General features: G+C 43.5%; 1 protein-coding gene across 1 annotated transcript in view; it reads right to left on the bottom strand.

Annotated features, from left to right (window-relative positions):
• CABP7 (calcium binding protein 7) overlaps window positions 1-17872 on the bottom strand; it is a 356261-nt gene extending 338389 nt beyond the window's left edge. Inside the window, exon 1 of the mRNA XM_075319971.1 lies at window positions 17161-17872. Coding sequence (XP_075176086.1) covers window positions 17161-17269 — 109 coding nt within the window. The 5' untranslated portion in view covers window positions 17270-17872. The remainder of the gene's footprint in view (window positions 1-17160) is intronic.
• Between the last annotated feature and the right edge of the window lie 3422 nt (window positions 17873-21294).

Below are 21294 nucleotides of genomic sequence, written 5' to 3' on the forward strand. Positions count from 1 at the left end.
AAATTTCATTGTGCCTGCGCATTTCTGAAGATGGCTACGGAGGAGCCAAAGATCAGCCGCCAGAACAGATCTTCTTCGTTAAGATCGGTAGACAATACCATTACATGGTTTTGGATAATATAAAACACTCCATGATCAAAAGTATTGGGAAAGGGGTACTGCCAGGCTACCACCAGGGAGAGCTGGAGCCCTGCAGGAAAAGACACTACACAGAGCTGAATCAGCATGGAGGTGGACACACAGTGTGTGCTGGAGCACTGCCCTGCAGGGTCAGCCAGGTTACAGAGGCCACAGGGCGTGCGAGGGATAGTCAGGCAGGCCAGGTCATACACAGAATGGTGAGAAAGAAAACTGGAGGAATAAGCAAAAGCGGGGTCGAGGTCAGTACCAGAGAAAGCAACCGAGTGGGGAGGTTGGAGAAGGGGGAACGACTGGGGCTATTGTGGGAAGGAAGGAGGTGGGACGGAAAACAGACAGAGCACAGGGGAAGCCCGGATCAAGAAACACCCACAAGGACGAGCAATCAAAGGCAAAGCAGTGCTAAGCTTATAGCCAGCGCTGGTTCACCAGAGATGACAGAATTTAAAGCATCCAAGCTCTGGAAGTGAGGCCCGAGAGAAGGCTCCGCCCCCTAGCCATGTGGACGGGGAGGTGGAATCATGACAGGTACATTATACCGGAGCTTTTACAAAGATAAGGAATCCAGCATTCTTTGAACATGCAAGTAGTTTGCGTTATAATAGAAATTGCAATTCAGAAACAAAATTAAAACCAATGACGTATCACACAGGACCACATTCCGTCTGAAGAAGGGCTTGCTGACCGAAATGTCATTGATTTTGTTTTTGGTTTGCAATTTCTGAAAAACTTAAACTACTTGCATCTTCAAAGAGTGCCTAATTCTTTATTTTTATGTTATACATGGAGTGGTACCATATCCAGGCACCCTATTGGTACCCAGAGTGAAGTATATTTCAGCTATTTCCCTGAGTTTTTATGACTTAACATTATAAATTCATAGGCATTATTATGAAGTTTGTCTCCTCTTTGCAGCCAAATCAGCATTGTCTCTTTAGTTGAGGTTTTGAAGAAATTTTTAGGCTATGTGCCCCCGCTGCGGAAAATGCGCGGATTTTGCCGCGGATTTCTCGCGGAAAAGCCGCGGATTTTCTGAAAATCTGCAGCACAGCTACTCCATAGCCATTTCTATGGCATTTGGGAAATGCTGTGTCCATGCTGCGGATTTTTCCGCAGCGGAAATTGTGCGGATTTCCGTGCGGAAAAATCTGCAGCATGTCAATTATTGTAGTGGATTTCTCCGCAGGGTCCCATATACTTACCTGCCTTGATAGAGACCCGAGTCACTTTCTCCGTCCGGTGTAGCGGCAGCGGCAGCAGCGCGGTGGATCCAGCCAGGTACAGGAAGGAAGAGGTGGGCGGAGCCTGCACGAGCTCCGGTCATGTGACAGCCGGAGCTAGTTCAGGCCCGCCCACCTCCAGCACAGTGAAACCAGACGCTGCCTGACAGTGACCCGGCCGCCGGAAAGCGAGGTGCTGCATGATGGAGGTAAGTATAAACTTCTTTGATCACGGCAGCACTTGTTCTGCATTGAGGATGCAGTGCCGAAGCCATGGCACTGTATCCTCAATGCAGAATGCCCGCAGCATATCCGCACGACATTCCGCAGCATGGAAACAGACAAAAGTTGTGGTGCTGTTTCCTGGGAGCACCTGCGGAATGTCGTGCGGATATATCCGCAGGACACTTTCCCCGTGGGCACATAGCCTTAGAGTGTTTCTCTGGGAATTTTTGCCTAGTCATCTAAAAAATCCTTTGTGATGTCATCACTGATATCAAAGGAAAGGGACTGATTTACAATCCAAATACCAAATGCATTCTATGGTTTTGACGTCAGGGCTCTGTGATGGCATTTATACAGTGTGTCCACCCATATCCTGTCCACCGCAAGGTGTCGATTCGTATTGAATTGATGATGCCCTACAATTTTTTATTTCACTTTTTTTCTCTATCTCATTCCATTTTCAAGATAAAAATGCTAGCTCCGTTGTTTTCCACCAGGTGGCGCAATATGTGTTTTCATTGCGTAGCGCATGGCTACTTTACTATACCTATATGCCTATAGCTGCCGCCGTCCTCAAGTTAATGGCGGTGGACAGGATATGGGTGGACACACTGTATGACCAAAATATCTTGATATGCTGAAACATTAAGATTTCCCTTCTTTGAAACTTAGGAGCCTAAATATAACCCTGAAAAACAACTCCATGGCATTATGCCTCCTCTGTCCAACTTTATGGTTGACGCAATGCAGTCAGGCAAGTAACGTTTTTCTGGCAATAACCAAACCAAGACTCATCTAGTAAATGTTTCCACTGCTCCATGTTCCAGTGACAGTGTACTTTACACCACTCTATTTGACGCTTGATATTGTGCTTGGTGATGAAAGGCTTACATACAGCTGCTCAGCCATGGAGATCCATGCTATGAAAATCCTGGAGCTTGGTTTTTATGTTGTTGTTAATACCATAGGAGGTTTGAAACTGTAATTATTGAGTCAGCATATCGTTAGCGATTTTATGGACTATGTGACTCAGCAATCAGTTACTCCACTCTGTATCTTTACATGGTTTCTACTTTGTGGCCAACTTGCTGTGGTTCCTAAACATGTCCGCTTTTCAATATTACTGCTCAAAGTTCACAGACGAATTTTTTAGAGGAGAGAAATTTCAATAATTGATTTTTTACAACGGTGACATACTATTACAGTGCCACGCTCAAATGTTAGATAAGGAAGACTGCTGGATTGTTGACAATTAGACTAAATGAATAACCTTAATCCAGTGAATAAGAGGTGTATCCCAATCCTTTTGTCCATAGAGTGCATGTTCCATTTGGGAATAAAAGACTCATGGTTATCTATACTCCCTGCTACCAAAAATTGGGATTAAATCTTCATCAAAACACAGTTACGGCATCACAGGAAAAAGCAAAGATATGCAGCAAGAAGTCTGCAAATGTTTGTATTCCTCAAATGCTTGCAGTAGAGAAATGAGTTTTGGTGGATGAGTCAGTAAAGTCACAGCAATGTGTCTCAATGTTTGTAAAGTAGGTTAGGTATACACTTTCCAAAATAAATTATATCAAAATACTTTTCAACCAGTGGCAAACGTTGAGGCCGATAGGCCCCCATTCAAAATTTGAACCTGGGCCTCCACCTGTAGGTTGGTCAGATGTATCAGTCTATGTAGCATTCCAAATCCTATAAAAACATTCGTGTTGTCCCCACGCATAATATAATAATGTCACCCTTCTTGGGCCCCTTCCTGGAATAATGTCCTCCATTTTGGACCACTTCTGGTAATAATTTCCCTTATCCTGTGCCCCTTCCAGTAATAACGTCTCAAATTGTGCAATTCTGGGGGTTTTCCTATAATAATGTCCAACATCCTGGGCCCCTTCCAGTAAGAATGTTCCTCATCTTGGGCCCCTTCCAGTAATAATGTCCAACATTCTGGGCCCCTTCCTGATATACTGTCCCCCATCCTGGACCTTTGCTGTAATAACGTTCCCATCCTGGCTGATTCCTGATATAATGACCCCTATACTGGCCTCTTTCCTGCTGTAATGTCCCTCATCCTGGGCTCCTTCCTGTTATAACGTCTGTATCCTGAGTCCCTCTTGGTGTAATATCTCCCTTTATGTCTCCCTACATTAATGTTGTCCCGTATCTTAAGCCATCTCCTGGTATAATGTACCCCATTCTGGGCCCTTTACTGTAATAATTTACCCCTTGCTGGTGTAATGTCTCTATCCTGGACCCTTCCAGTCCCCCATCTTGGGCTCTTTCTAGTAATAATATCCCCCATTGTGGGAGCCTACCTGGTATAATGTCACTCATTCTAGACCACTTCCTGGTTCAATCTCCCCCTCCTGGTACAATGTCCCCATCCAGTTCCCTTCAAGTAATAAAGTCTCCTTTGCTTGAAACTTTCTGTAATACTGGTCTCCATTCTGCCGTTGCTCCCTAACACAATCACCTTCCCCCACTCCCACAAAATGTGGTGTTCTCTTTTGTATCTAGCACAAAAGCCAGCAGCTGACTTCAGCATGCCTGCTATAGATGGGTGATGCATGATGTCACTGCTATGCGCCTTATGTGATTGGCCATCTGCTTCCACCTTCTGATTGGCTGTGTTTTGCAGTGAAAGGACCTGGTGTGTTTTTGTGCTGCAATACATTCCAGTTGAAATAGTCACACAGGCACAGGCCTGGTCGTGGTCGCACCCATTGTGACCACGATCGTTACTCCCGTTTTCAACTGTACCACAGGTTTAAGGTGGCTTTACACACTGCAACATTGCAAATGACATCGCTGTAACGTCACTGGTTTTGTGATGTTATAGCGACCTCCCCAGCGACATTGCCGTGTGTGAAACACATCAGCGACCTGGCCCCTGCTGTGAAGTTGCTGATCGCTACAAATCGTTCAGGACCATTCTTTGGTCCTTTGTTTCCCGCTGTGCAGCAAAGTCTCAGTGTGTAAAGGGGACTTTACAGCGACTTCGTTAGTGACTTCCCTTTCAAAAAGCTGCTTTACAACGTCCCCAATGACTAGCTAGGTCGTTCTGCAGGTCCGGATCGCTGTTGCATCGTTGGCCAGGTCTGCCTGTTTGACAGCTCACCAGAGACTTTGTAGCGATCCCGGCCAGGTTGGGATCGCTGGTGGGATCGCTAGAAATTCTCAGTGTGTAAAGGGGCCTTAAGAATCTAGGAACTTGAAGACCCCATCTTAGGCTGACCATGTGGAGTAGATCAGTTTGTTCGTGTCCTGTTACTGTATGTCACTAATCTTCACACGGTAGCACTAAATCCTGTCACTTCATCCTAATTATAATCTCTGTGAAAAGTTCACAACACAGTCCTAGTTGACATGAAAACTTCACCTGCACTTCTTGTAAGAGCAACACAAAGCCTAATTTGCCTCTTTTATGTACTACTTATAGAGTAGGCAGAAGAGAAGAGGAGAGTGTTTGAGTGGTCATTGTATCGCTAACAATGAGGACGTCGTTGGTGTAGAATGCAGATTGCTCTATTACTATTATTCTTGGCTTCATACTCCCAAATTACATTTTGTCAGATCAATTTTATAATGTGTAACCACTATACTGAGAACATGCATATTTTAGTTAATTTAATACCAATTGTTATTTTTAAGGATTTCAATTATATTTGCAATGGGACATTAAACCTAGTTACAGCTGAAGTCTATTACAGGCGGCTTATACAAAGGGCCAGTAATTGACAAGTCATTTGCAGTTGTTGCCACAATATTGTGTATTTCATCCGCACTGTGATCAATAGATGCTGCATGCAGATGGCTCTCTGCACAGATTTGAAGATGTGAATTTCAAGCAAGGAGTCTAGCACTGGATAAATGGCAGCTTCCAGTCCTATATGGCTGCTGCCAGCTGCTATCTCTTTCTAACACGTGTTACTTTTGATTTTTTTTTTTCTATTTTGATTCTAATCTTTCATAAAAACTCTTCTTTCTTCCTTTTTTAGGATCAAAATGACCTATGGTTTATATCTACATGAAAGCCATAGTGTACATTTTTTATTGTTGGCATAAATGCTTCTATGTAGTTAGTCTAAATGATTTCTCACTTTTTGCTGTGTTGCAAACAGTAGGTGGCTGCGTTATCACTAATTGGTTGGTTGTGTTATCTATAGCCTATGAAGACTGAGCTAGGCTAAAGTAGGTCACAATAATACTGGAGATATTAAACAACTGGTCTGATATTGAAGAACATGAAAGCCGAATAATGTAGCACAAGTTTTAATTTGCTGTTAAAATCTACTAGGTTTTGATTAGAGGAATGTGCTTGGAAAAAGATTTGTTAGCATCGTCCAGCCTGGTGAAACTGGTTACTGAGCCTGTGGCTATTTCTCTTCTACTTTGGCTACCCAATGGGCATCATTGTGGCTCAGTGGTACAACATATATGGTTAGGTCTAGAAAAACTTGGACAGAGACACAAGTTTTTGTCATTTTTCCTGTTTGCCAAAACATATTCAAGATACAAATATATAATCAATATAGCCATAAAGTGCAGACTCTCAGCTTTAATTTGAGGATATTCATATCCTAATTAGAGTAAGGGTTTTGGAATTCATAGAATCATAGATCATAGAATGGTAGAGTTGGAAGGATCCTCAACGGCCATCGGGTCCAATCCTCTGTGAGTGCAGGTTTTCTGAAATCATCCCAGTTATGTTTATCCAGTCTCCACTTGAAGATTTCCATTGATGGAGAGCTTACTATCTCCAGTGGTAGCCTGTTCCACTCTCTGACTGCCCTCACTGTCAGAAAGCTTTTTCCTAATATCTTATCTGTGTCTCCTTCTTTTTAGTTTAATCCCATTGCTTCTTGTACTTGCTTGTGCTAATGAGAATAGGGTAGTTCCCTCTGCACTGTGACTATTTTTCAGATATTTGTAGACCGCTATTAAGTCTCCTCTCCGCCTTCTCTTTTGCAAACTAAACATTCCTACTTCTTTTAGCTGGTCTTCATATGACATGGTTTGCAGACCTTCCACCATCTTGATTGTTCTTCTCTGGACTTGCTCCAATATATCAATGTCTTTATTGAATTGGGTCACCCAAAACTGTACACAGTATTCCAGGTGGGGTCTGAGCATGGCAGAGTAGAGGGGAATGATTACATCTCTAGATCTAGATTCAATGCTTGTCTTGATATATCCCAGAATTTTGTTCGCCTTTTTAGCTGCAGCTCCACACTGTTGGCTCATGTTGAATCTGCGATCTACTATTATGCCCAAGTCCTTTTCCTCTGTGCTATCGCTTCGTTCTGTTTTTACTGTAAAATATATGCTTTTTACATTACTTTTACCCAGATGTAGGACTTTGGATTTGTCCCTGTTAAACACCATTCTGTTTGCCTCGGCCCATTGTTTGAGTGTGTATAGATCCTTTAAAATACGCTCTCTTTCCTCTCTAGTGTTGGCTACTCTTCCTATCTTAGCATCATCTGCAAATTTTATGAGTTTCCCAATAATTTCATTGTCCAGATCATTTATGAAGATATTAAACAGCACTGGGCCCAGGACAGAGCCTTGAGGCAACCTTTTTGTAACTTTCCTCCAGTTTGATGTGTAGCCATTTAGTATTACTTGTTGTGCCCGATCATTAAGTCAGTTGTGAATCCATCTAACTGATTTTTTGTCGATTCCGTACTTGATCATTTTATCAATGAGGATGTTATGCGATACTTTATCGAATGCCTTACTGAAGTCAAGGTATACTATATCCATAGCATTCCCCTGGTCCAACCATTCAGTGACTTTGTTATAGAAGGAAATCAGGTTGGTCTGACAACATTTATTGGTCATAAATTCGTGCTGATTTTGGTTAATTAATGTCTTCCCATCCAGGTACCTAAATATAGCTGTTTAATGTATAGCTGTCTCTTTTTCAAGGAAACAAAGGTAATTGGACAATTACCTATATCAATTCAGCAAGTAAAAGTTCTGAAGCTGTGGCCTTTGCATTTGGAAGCTGTTTCTGTGAACATATAACATAAAGTCAAAGGAGCTCTCAATGAAAGAAAAACAGGATATCATTAGGCAAAAAAAAAAATGATGAAACCCATCAGAGAGATAGTAGAAATGTTCGGAGTGGCCAAATCAACAATTAGTACAATCTTCAAAAAAAAAGCACACTGATGAGCTTGGGAATTCAAAAAGATCTGAAAATCCATGGAAGAAAACAGTGGTGAATGATTACACAATGCTTTCCATGGGGAAGAAAACCCCTTCACAACATCCACCCAAGTGAAGAACGGTCTCTAGGAAGTAGGTGTTTCACTATCTAAGTCTACCATAAAGAGAAATCTTCATGAGAGCAAATACAAAGGGTTCACCACAATGTGCAAACCATTAATCAGCCTTAAAAAAAAGAAAGGCCAGATTAGACTTTGCAAAAAAAACATATAAAGAAGTCAGCTCAGTTCTGGAAAAGCATTCATTAGACAGATGAAACTAAGATCAACCTGTAAAAGAATGATGGGAAAGTATGGAGAAGGCTTGGAACGGTTTATGATCCAAAGCACACCACATCCTTCGTAAAACCTAGTAGAGGCAGTGTGATGGCCGGACACGCATGGCTTCCAATGGCCCTGGGGTACTAGTGTTTGTTGAGGATGTGACTGAATACAGAAGCAGCCGGATGAATTCTGAAATGTACAGGGCTATACTTTCTACTCATACTCAACCTAATGCAGCAAGGTTGATTACACGGTGCTTCACAGTACAGATGGACGATGACCAAAAAGATAGTGTGAAAGCAACCCAGGAGTTTAAAAGGTAAAGAAATGGAATATTCTGCAATGGCCGAGTCGATCACTAGATCTCAACCTCAACAAGCATGAAATTCACATACTTAAGACAAAATTTAAGGCAGAATGACCCACAAACAAGCAACAATTAAGTCAGCTACAGTAAGGTGGGCTTTACACGTTGCGACATTGCTAGCAATTGCTAGCGATGTCCAGCACGATAGCACCCATCCTCCGTCGCACATGCGATATGTGGCTTCACACGCACATACCTGCTCTGCGACGTCTCTGTGACTGCCGAACAATCCCTCCTTCAAGGGGGAGGTGCGTTCGGCGTCACAGCGACGTCACCGCGACGTCACTAAACGGCCAGCCAATAGAAGCGGAAGGGCAGTGATGAACGGGACATAACATCCCGCCCACCTTCTCCCTTCCGCATTGCTGTTGGGACGCAGGTAAGGAGATGTTTGTCACTCCTGCGGGTTTACACACAGCGATGTGTGGAGCTGCAGGAACAACAAACAATATCGTACCTGCGGTCGAACTGACATTATGGAAATGAACGATGCTACACAGATCAGCGATATTGTACGCTTCTGTGCTCGTTCATCGTCGCACTTAGGATTTACACGTTGCGATGTCGCTACCGGCGCCGTATGTGCGTCACTAACGACATGACCCTGATGATATATCGGGAGCGATGTCGCAACGTGTAAAGCCGCCTAAAGGTCTGGCAAGGCATCACAAAGGAGGAAACCCGGAGTTTGGGGATGTCCATGACTTCCAGACTAAGGCAGTCATTGCCTGTAAAGGATTCTCAACAAAGTACGGTAATAAAAATGAACATTTTATTTATGGTAAAGTGAATTTATCGAATTACTTTTGGACCCGTAAAATGAGGAGGCTTTTTAGAAAAATTGTTGCAAATCCAAAATGCTTCACAGGACATATTTGTTCAACCTGAAATTAAACCTGAAAGTCTACACTTCACTTGCATCTCAGTTGTTGAATTTTAAATAAAAAATAGTGGCATGCAGAGACAAAATCACGAAGAGTCTGTCACTGCCCAAATATTTCCTAACGGGAGGTGGCGTGTTGTCTCTATTTTTGCTACTTGGAGACTGGTATCATATTTAAAGTGGATGTCCACTACTTTAACATTGATGGCGTATCCTTAGGATAGGTCATCATTGCCTGATCGGCTGGATTCTGACACCCCGCAACCCCACCGGTCAGCTGTTCTTGGTGCTGGAAGTGGCAGCAGGCAGATGGAAATGCTCAGTTCCAGAGCTGCCTCATCTTCGGATAGTGGCCGCAGCACATCTACCTACCATTTAAATCAAAAGGGGGAGGATGTGCACTGTGCGTCCGTGGCCACTATCAGAAGACAGGGCAGCTCCGAGCATTTCCAGATGCCTGCTGCTGGCTGCAACGAGAACAGCTAATCAGTGGGAAGCCGGGTGTCGGACCCCGGCCAATCAGACATTGATGACATATCCTAAGGATAAGCCATCAATTCTAAAGTAGTAGACAACCTCTTTATTATTCATCTTATGGTCTTAGGCAAGATGTGCATACCATATACCATGCCCATATTGTTGCTATATTGTCACTGACAGTCAGGGCTGAGTTAGTCTTATCTCCTTTTTCCATAGAACTATGAAATTAGAAAAAAATGAAGGTGTAACTTCCTTTTACCATCGAGATATTAAAGTCAACCTGATAGCTGATACATCACATGCAGCCTGATCTATGGGTAGCGGGTATCAGATATTGGCTGTGTGACTTTAGCCAGGTATGTATGAGTTTGAAATGTTGCGGCGTTTCAGACAGAAACATCCTTAAATGCCCGGCCAGGGACCGAGCAATGCAGCAGATGAGACCACCTTCCCATAGCGACATGTGTAGCAATCACTATAGCCCTGCAACAATTCTACCTACGTGGCTCCCCACAACTTGTGTACGTTTGAGAAATGTCGAATGACTTTCTATAGCTAAATGGCCCTGTGCATTAACAGTATATGGGCCCTTTGCAGTGCAATAGCTCATTGCAATGCAAAATTCCCCCTCCCTTGTAGATGGAAATGGGCCCCTTACCTCTTGGGCGCCAGTGTGACTGCACAGGTCGCACCAATGGTATGTGCACCCCTGGCCTGGTAACTTTGTGATCACTTGCGGACATGATACAATTTGTTACATTAGTCTCAAAATCGTATTCAGGGCTGTAGTGCTGTGACCCAGATACTGTGCCAGTTCCAATTCAGTAGAGAGGAAAGAACAACACTTATTTTTTTAATATTCATTACAGACTGTGATTTGGATTCGGTGGTAAATGGTATTTTCATCCATGTTGTCATTCAGTGTTTTCATGGCAAAAAGGCAAGAGAGTTGTGAAGGGTTACATCTGAAGGTTTAGAAGTTCTTAGCTCTCTCTGAAGGACAAAGGGGACCTTTCTGCTTTTAATGCCAGTTGTAAAATATTTGTTGTCATCATGAAGTGCTAAACAATATTTTGAAGGAATACATGTTCTATAAATTATTTATACACGCAACATAACCATCTTCATCTACAATTCATCACAGTGACTGAACTGGAAATAGATTATTTTCAGTACACATGAAATAATACATAAAAAGTAAGAATTAGTACGGTAGAACTCAACCAAAGAAAGTCACTTAGCATTGTCCGTACTCCGAGGAACCGGTACTGCAGCAAGTAATACTCCCTATGCACTCAGACATATTAGAAGGACACAAAGAAATGAGATGCTGTCTGAATAGCGCATGATCTCAATATTAAAGCAGGTAACATTGGAAAGTGTAATAAATCCTGGCTAGAAAAAAGAAACTTTACAAATTGTTGCAATGCATTATTTTAGCACTTAAATTATGAGTCATCCGAAAGATTTTCCCTGTGTCCGATGCTCATTGGTGCATTTCAGATAAGAACCTCTTGCAGTCAAGTGTCACAAATCCATCAAACCAACCCCATCATCAAGATCAAGTACAATGTCAGATGGGCCATGAAAGTTATCAGAGTTTCGTCTTCGCAGAATCTAAATAGTGCACAATTTACTGCCGGGCTCACATACTTCACTTTATCAATCCAATATTGACAGTCGATGACAATAGAATACATTCACTTGCGCACCACATGAATAAAAGAATACATAAAAAAGATCAATATATACAAATTCATATCCTTTGAAAAGCGTAGAACATATTCTGAAAGTCTTAGGGGTTTTTTTTTGCCAAGGTGTTAAATAAGGTTTCAGCAATTAAGGCTATGTGCACACGCTGCAGATTTGGTGCAGAAATTTTCTGTATCGAATCTGCACCTTCTGGCAGAAAAACGCACTGAAAAACGCATGCATTTTTTCTGCGTTTTTATGCCGTGCGTTTTTGTTAATGAAGTCAATGGCTGGAAAGGCTAAAAAACGCTGGGAAAAAAGGACCAAAAATTTACATATTGCAGATTATTTTCTGCACCAAATCTGCAAGGAAAAATAAGCAACATGTGCACAACACTTCAGAAATCTCATTGACGTTGCTATCAGAAGGATAGGATAGGCATGCAGATTTAGGCCACAAACTGCACCATATCTACATAAAAAAAAAGCATCACAAATGCACCATGCGCACACAGCCTAAGGCCTCCTTCACACATCCGTGTCTCCGGTATGTGTGAAGTCCGTTTTCACACAAACTGGAGACATGAACATACGTAGACCCATTAAAATCAATGGACTTGAGCACATGTCCGTGTTTTGACATGGACCGTGTCTGTCTGTGTGGAGCATATTCGTGTTCGTGTGCTCCAAATGGCGACATGTCCGTTTTATACCGCCAGCACGGATGTCACATGGACTACACACTAATGTGATTGTGTGACATCAGTCTGATACGTCACTTAAAAAAATAAAGTTTTAGACTTACCTGTCTCCAGCACTGCTGTTGCTTCCGGGTCCCACTCATTATGCCACATGAATATTCACTACACTGACTGCAGACCCAGAGGTAACAGCACCGCCTGACACAGTTAAGTATACAAGTTCATGTTGTCCGTGTGCTATCTGGATGTCACACAGAGAGCACAGTGATGCCATACACAGTGACACAAAGATGGCCCACGGAACTTCGCAACGTACGGTGCAAAACGTTTGTTTTTTTCCATGCACGTGTGAAGGGGGCCTAAAAGTTACATAAACCTGTGCTACCTTTTTTTCCATGTATAAACGTGATTGCAGGATGAAACTATGCGTGATGAAACCCTGAACAGCCGGTTACCATTGTGGATTTTACTAGTGCCATTGCCAGGTATACAAGAAAATGACCATCTACAAACCTCCCCTTGCCCGCATTACTTACCCTCTTATCTCGTCTTCGGGGAGCTGAGTGCTCTCTCAGTAATTCGGGGATAGTGTAGACCCACCTTACCACCGCCATTATCGGGTGAAAAGGCATCTCTGAGGGTGAGGGGGCACCCGGGGGCAGACACGACTCGAAAGGGCAGCATACGGAGTGACTGTCACCGAGAGACTGTCACCAGTGTATGGTCAACGAACCTGGATAGAACTGTTCGGCTTTTCTTGTGTTGTTCACGTCTTTAGTTACAATGTCAATATGCTGATTTGCATGTGATGGAAGAGGCCCATGTGTGCACAGATTCATTTGCTGCGTTGGGAAAGGTCAAATGAAGAAGGGACAAATGTGGACTTTCCTGATTTATCAATTTCAAAAGTTCGACTTACATAGAATTTACTGGGTCTTCTAACATGAAATTGTTAATAAAAATAAAGAAATAAATTACAATGATGGCGGTCATATTGTAAATGTCAGGTACTCATGGATGACCTTATCACAGCATTCTGGGACAGTCTTTTCATATGTCCTTTTGGTGAACATAATAAAATATAAAAAGTACGGTATGTATAGTCAGAGACTCTGGAGGCATTATCTTTAGGAAATGGGAAAGAGGAGAGAATACATTCTGTTCACTGAGTAATTATAAGCTGGTTATGATAAAAAACCTTAAAAACTAAACAGTATAAACTAAAGAGCACGGGGAGTTTGTGACTGTACATATATAGTGAAAAAAACAATCCCTTATTAAAATTCAATTTTTATTAAATATATCTTAAAAATTCCCAAGTGATTCACCTACAAAAGTATATCAGGGTAATATAAATATACACCAGGGTAGCCACCCCTGTACTAGATACAATCAGAGGTAGTAAAGCCGGGGGTATGGGCTCCCAAATGGGATTAATCTGGCCCTATCAGGACCTACGATCTCACACCTTCCTACCGACGGAGGTAAATCACCTTAACTTAGCCGGGCGCCCCCGTTCCTCGGTGGCTATCCCTGACTTACCCTATTAAATACCCTACCATATGCGGAAAAATGCCTGAGCAAGTCACTTCTATATTATTGGTTGGACTCTCCAACCAATCTGGAACACTCTATCGGATTGATTATCATATGTACCGATAATTCTGATTAGGTCCCCCTCAGTGTTCTGCCTTTGATTTGTCTGCAGGAGTGGACCGTGTTCCTTTGCCTGAGCGTGTCGAAAGGCCTTACTGAGCACATCATGCGGGTAGCCCCTTTCTCTAAAGCGTGTCCTAAGATCCCTGGCTTGTTCATAGAAATCTCGATCGCTGGAACAGTTTCTCCTCACCCTCAAATATTGGCCTTTAGGTATGCCTTTTTTAAGAGAAGTGGGATGGAAACTGTCCCAGCGTAAGAGGCTATTTGTGGAGGTTGGCTTCCTATAGGTCCTGGTTGATAAAGTGCCATTATCCTCAATACCAATTTCCACATCCAAGAAAGCCAAATGTGATCTATGAATGTGGTGAGTGAATCTCAAATTTATATCATTGACATTTATATATCGCATAAATTCAAGGAATTCTTGTTGGGTACCCACCCATATGACTAAAACGTCATCAATATATCTACCCCAATATAGGATGAGCGGGACCCACCATGAGGTATCATCTTCAAAAACGACAGTTTCCTCCCACCAGCCCAGGAACAAATTTGCGTAAGAGGGAGCACATGAGCTCCCCATCGCAGTGCCCCTGAGCTGATGGAAGTACTTACTGTCGAACATGAAATAATTGTGCGTGAGTACAAAATTGAGCAAGTCCATTACCAGATTATTATGATCCCACAGAAAATTTGCTCTGGATCGGAGGAAATGGCTAACCGCCTCCAAACCCCTTTCATGTGGGATAGAGCTATATAAAGATTCCACATCGATGGAGGCCAGATAGAAATCACCTTCCACAGACATGTCTTGAATCTTCATAAGTAAGTCCGGTGTATCCCGTATATTTTTGGGATGACCTGGTAATTGGACTATTTCCTCCCCTGCATCTGAATTTATTCTGGTCAAAATTGGGGTATACCAATCTGATCTGGGTATCGGGGCGCTGTGGTACCTAGTATCCCTGTTTTTTGATGGATGATCAGTGAACTAGACAGTTTGGTTTCTGGTCGTGTGTAAACCAATGACCAGCTATTTTGAGTATATTATTTAGACAGCTGGTTGGGGCATGTATTATCCCTTACATGAATTTATGACCTGCTGAATTTGAGCATATTAACTGAATAAGGGGTAGTGACATCTATTTTCCCTGTATATGATTTATGACCAGCTGAATTGGAGCATATTGAACAGGTGGAGTGATATTTTGCCCTCTCCTGTGTGGTGGGGGAGAGAGTCCAACCAATAATATAGAAGTGACTTGCTCAGGCATTTTTCCACATATGGTAGGGTATTTAATAGGGTAAGTCAGGGATAGCCACCGAGGAACGGGGGCGCCCGGCTAAGTTAAGGTGATTTACCTCCGTCGGTAGGAAGGTGTGAGATCGTAGGTCCTGATAGGGCCAGATTAATCCCATTTGGGAGCCCATACCCCCGGCTTTACTACCTCTGATTGTATCTAGTACAGGGGTGGCTACCCTGGTGTATATTTATATTACCCTGATATACTTTTGTAGGTGAATCACTTGGGAATTTTTAAGATATATTTAATAAAAATTGAATTTTAATAAGGGATTGTTTTTTTCACTATATATGTACTTTCTGACTTCCCTAAAAAATATTTTTGGTTGTTAGCAGTTTGTGACTGTACCAGCATAGACTTAGCATTCCTAGTATTCTTCTATGGCATTCTTACAGACCATACTGGCCGCAGTCCCTGCTATCAGCACACTGTGACACCTGATTTACACCAATTACCATTCACTCAATACATCAGCACCCTCACTGGACAAGTCAATGAATGAAATCCAGGAAAGACAGAAGGAAACTGCCTCTCTACAGTCCAGATACTCTGTCTGCCATATTACAACCATCATCAATTTTACTGAGGAAACCCCAACAAAAGCCTAGTAACACTGATATCGGCATACTCCTGGTGCTGGCATCCCAGGGATCACCTACTGGGGGGAATGATTCTCCGCAATCCATGTGCTCATAGGAACGTGTACAGTGCACGGTATATATGTATAAATATATGTGTGGGTATATACTAACACACATATATAGATACACACACACATATATAGTGACTACATACATGGGCGCAGTATATACACATAGTAAGTTACTACATATGTGAGCACAGTGTATACATATATAATAAGTGATTGCATACATGAGCACAGTATATATACATGCATCAGTAAGTAACTACCTACACAAACATATTATGTATATACACATATATATATCTAGTGAGTGACTATATACAGTACATAAGCATATTATATACATATATACATACATTTTTGTATATACATACAGTAAGTGACTACATACATGAACACTTTATATAAATAATATACATATATATGTACATATTTTTATATATATATATATATATATATATGTGTACATGCTGTATGTGAATACATACATGAGTACTATATATATATATATATATATATATATATATATATATATTAGTATGTGACTACATATATGGGCACAGTATACATATGGTAAGTGACTACATACATGAGCACAGTATATATGTGAATACAGTAAGTAACTACATACATGGGCACAGTATATATATATATATATATACACACACACACACACATGTATATATACATACGGTAGGTGACTACATACATGAGCACTATATATATATATATATATATACACATACATACGGTATGTGACACATATGAGCACAGTATGCATATACATATGGTAAGTGACTGCATACACGGGCACAGTATATAAATATATATATATATATATATATATATACACAAATATATACTGTATACACACAAACATTTGTGTATATACACAAATATATACTATATATATATATATATATAACAGTAAGTGACTACATACATGAGCACGGTATATATGTGTATACAGTAAGTGACTACATACATGAGCACGGTATATATGTGTATACAGTAAGTGACTACATACATGAGCACGGTATATATGTGTATACAGTAAGTGACTACATACATGAGCACGGTATATATGTGTATACAGTAAGTGACTACATACATGAGCACGGTATATATGTGTATACAGTAAGAGACTACATACATGAGCACAGTTGTCCCCCTTGTCAGGCTTCACTCACACACATGTCCTCTTCACCTTTAGATGACCCCCCAATATCTCCCCCCGCACCCCACTCACCTGTTGAAGCCTCCCCCTCCCGTTTGGGCCAATTCTCGTCCACTGGGGATCGCTGCCCTAACTATTCCCCCCCCCCCCCTTGCCCGCATTACTTACCCTCTATCTCGTCTTCGGGGAGCTGAGTGGGTGAGTGTTCTCTCAGTAATTCGGGGATAGTGTAGACCCCCCTGTACATTAACGCCGCCGTTACCGGGTGAAAAGGCATCTCTGCGGGCGAGGGGACACCCGGGGGCAGACACGACTCGAAGGGGCAGCATACGGAGTGACTGTCACCGAGAGACTGTCACCAGTGGATGGTCACCGACACTCAGTGCAGGCAGTGTCACTGGCCGAGAGTCACAGGTGAGCTGCATGCGGGCACCCAGTCACATTGAGAGGGGCTGCCACGGACTGAACGAATGTCAGGCAACAGAATGGGGGGATGTCTTATGGAGAGACAGCCAGCAGAGTGACAGTATGCCACGAAGAGACAGCAGAATGAGGGCATGTCACATGAGGAGACAGCAGAGAGAGAAAGGCAGAGACAGCCGGGAGAGAGGGAATGCCATAATATGAGAGAGTTGAATGGAGGGCTGTCAGATGAAGAGACTCATCTAGAGAGGCATGCGGTAGAACTCAGGTAGACACAAGGAATAATGAGAGACCTCTGCACTGTACATTGACTGATGAAGATGGAGAAAAGGGAGATGAGACTGAGGAAAGAGGGAAAATTAGGCAGTGAAAAAGAGAAGGACATGAGAGCAGGAAAAGAGTGTGATCAGGAGCCTGGGAGACTGCAGGGAAGGAGACAGGCAACAGGAGAGAGGGAAGAAGGAAGCCAGAATGAAAGAAATGACAAGGAGGGGGCACTGAGGATGGAGGGAGAAGGGGAGAGGGAATGAGGTAGGAAGAAGGAGGGATAGAAAGTGAACAAGGGGCTGTATGCAGATAACTACAATACCCAGCCACCCCACTATATAACTACAGCTCACTACAATGCCCCCTGCCTAGCATCCCTCATCTCAATGAAGTGCTATTAGTAGCAGTCATGACCTACTCCACACTCCAATATCCAGCCATCATGGTTACTAACAGTCCTCATCTACTCCATGCTCCAATATCCAGCCATCATGGTTACTAACAGTCCTTATCTACTCTACATGCCAATATCCAGCCATCATGGTTACTAGAAGTCCTCATCTAGTCCACGCTCCAATATCCAGCCATCATGGTTACTAGAAGTCCTCATCTACTCCATGCTCCAATATCCAGCCATCATGGTTACTAACAGTCCTCATCTACTCCATGCTCCAATATCCAGCCATCATGGTTACTAACAGTCCTCATCTACTCCATGCTCCAATATCCAGCTATCATGGTTACTAACAGTCCTCATCTAGTCCATGCTCCAATATCCAGCCATCATGGTTACTAGAAGTCCTCATCTACTCCATGCTCCAATATCCAGCCATCATGGTTACTAGAAGTCCTCATCTACTCCATGCTCCAATATCCAGCTATCATGGTTACTAACAGTCCTCATCTAGTCCATGCTCCAATATCCAGCCATCATGGTTACTAGAAGTCCTCATCTACTCCATGCTCCAATATCCAGCCATCATGGTTACTAGAAGTCCTCATCTAGTCCACGCTCCAATATCCAGCCATCATGGTTACTAACAGTCCTTATCTACTCTACATGCCAATATCCAGCCATCATGGTTACAGGCAGTCCTCATCTACTCCACGCTCCAATATCCAGCCATCATGGTTACTAGAAGTCCTCATCTACTCCACGCTCCAATATCCAGCCATCATGGTTACTAGAAGTCCTCATCTAGTCCACTCTCCAATATCCAGCCATCATGGTTACTAGAAGTCCTCATCTAGTCCACACTCCAATATCCAGTCATCATGGTTACTAGAAGTCCTCATCTAGTCCACGCTCCAATATCCAGCCATCATGGTTACTAGAAGTCCTCATCTAGTCCACTCTCCAATTTCCAGCTATCATGGTTACTAGAAGTCCTCATCTAGTCCACTCTCCAATTTCCAGCTATCATGGTTACTAGCAGACCTTATCTGCCCCACGTTCCAACGTGCCAGTATCTAGCCATCATGGTTACAGGCAGTTATCATCTACTCCATACTCCAATATCTAGCCATCATTGTTACCTTCAGCCCTTATCCACTCCACACTCCAATCTCTAGCCATCATGGTTACAAGCAGTTCTTATCTACTCTACACGCCACTGTCACAAACCACCGGGGGGGTCACTCAGAAATCCCCCGCGCTGGCTACCAGTACGTCACAATCGGGGGGTAACAAGCAGGAGTCAACCCTCCTTTATACCTCCCGACCGACAGACAGAGCACGTGACGCGCTCTCTAGCGCCCCTCTTATAGTCAGGCCAATTATGGAATTGCCCGACAATAAGCAAGGAGGCCGCTATACTACTTATGCCGATTATTGAAGGGTCCCCGGTGAGAGTAGGGTATATATTCCCCCGACCTCCGCGGGCGGAATATATAATATCTTCCCGGATCTCACTGGCCTCCCCACAATAATCCTTGGCACAACTCGCTGCCACCAACCGATTTACGGTAACTATTAGCCGAACACACAGACGTGGGATTCAAGATCGAGATAACAGAACAGCCCAAGATTAATTATATAATTTAATCAGCCTAAAGCACACTAGAAACTACAATATATACAATAGGGAATCTACAGAATATACATATGTCAGAGTACAGTTACAGATAAAGCATGGGTTACAAACAGGTATACAATTACATCAGTTACCTTGTGTGTCTGGCCACAGGGGGGCGCTGTAGACCAGGTTTCTAGGATTCTTCCCACAGATGTTTCCCAACCAGGCCCCCGAGCAGAAGAACACTGGAAAATGGCCGAAGTAGGGTTATCAACCTGGGCAGATCCAGGTCCCCTCCTACCTTAGTGACCTCACAGGGAAGCACTGCCACTCCCCCTGCATGGATCAGAATTATCCAGCAAAGGGGATATTGGCCATAACTTTGCCTGGGAGCGTCGTAGGCAGACGCCAATGCTCTCATTGTGACAGTTATGAATTTAGCTACAGAACGAGGGGACTCACGACCTGTCTACGAGTTCCCATATGGCTGATATCACGCCTGGGGTATTTCCCAAGCTCCCCCTTCCATAAAAAAGGTGTGCCAGCATCGTCCGCCTGCGCAAACACCATTTTTATGGTTGCCATATTTATCGGAGATATGGCTTGCGAGATATGAACCATTTTTTACTGGAGTCGTTCTGTCTGGCTACTTCCAAGCCTTGCTAATGAGATACAACTCTTGTTACAGGGTGACGGCAGGGAGCCATCCTGTGTCCATTGTCCTCACATCATCTCATCTCCATATCAGAGGAGATGGCTGTTGGAGGTGTAAGTGGGATGTGACACCTTCACAGATGCTGGACATTTGAGCACAAGAAGGGAGGGGGGCACTGCCAGGGAGTGATGAGAGCAATTATGACTTCTAGTCATAATTCCTCTTCATATCCCAGGATTTACCTCACACCTCCCCCCTTTTGAGGGCGCTAGGGGGCAGCACACTCCGGTGTTCCCCCGTGCGCCCGTCCGCGACCTCTCCTTGTCGGGACAGCCCGTCTGCGTTACCGTGGTCACGGCCCCTTTTGTGGCGAATGGTGAAGTCGTATTGCTGGAGCGCAAGGCTCCATCGCAACAATCGCCCATTCGTCCCAGAGACGGTGTGCAACCAGCTGAGGGGATTGTGGTCCGTCTCCACGATGAAGTGGCGCCCGTATAGATAGGGTTGCAGACGCTGCAGGGCCCACACTATGGCCAGGCACTCCTTCTCCATTGTAGAATAGGCCACTTCCCTTGGTAACAGCTTCCTGCTCAGGTACAAGACTGGGTGCTCTTGGCTCGCAGAGTCCACCTGGCTGAGCACCGCACCGAGGCCGAAGTCACTGGCGTCGGTCTGTACTACAAACGGCCGCGTGAAGTCGGCTGCCTGTAGCACGGGCGGGCTGGACAGGGCGTCCTTTAGGGCCCGGAAGGCTGTCTCGCAGTCCATTGTCCAATCGACTGCAGAGGGCAGCTTCTTCTTGGTGAGGTCCGTCAAGGGCTTTGCCAGGCTACTATAGCATGGAACAAACCTCCTATAGTACCCAGCGGTCCCCAAGAAGGACATCACCTGCTTCTTGGTCCTGGGGGTGGGCCAGGATGCGATGGCCTCCACTTTCTCAGG

This window comes from Anomaloglossus baeobatrachus, chromosome 1, assembly GCF_048569485.1.
Source record: "Anomaloglossus baeobatrachus isolate aAnoBae1 chromosome 1, aAnoBae1.hap1, whole genome shotgun sequence".
Taxonomy (NCBI): domain Eukaryota; kingdom Metazoa; phylum Chordata; class Amphibia; order Anura; family Aromobatidae; genus Anomaloglossus; species Anomaloglossus baeobatrachus.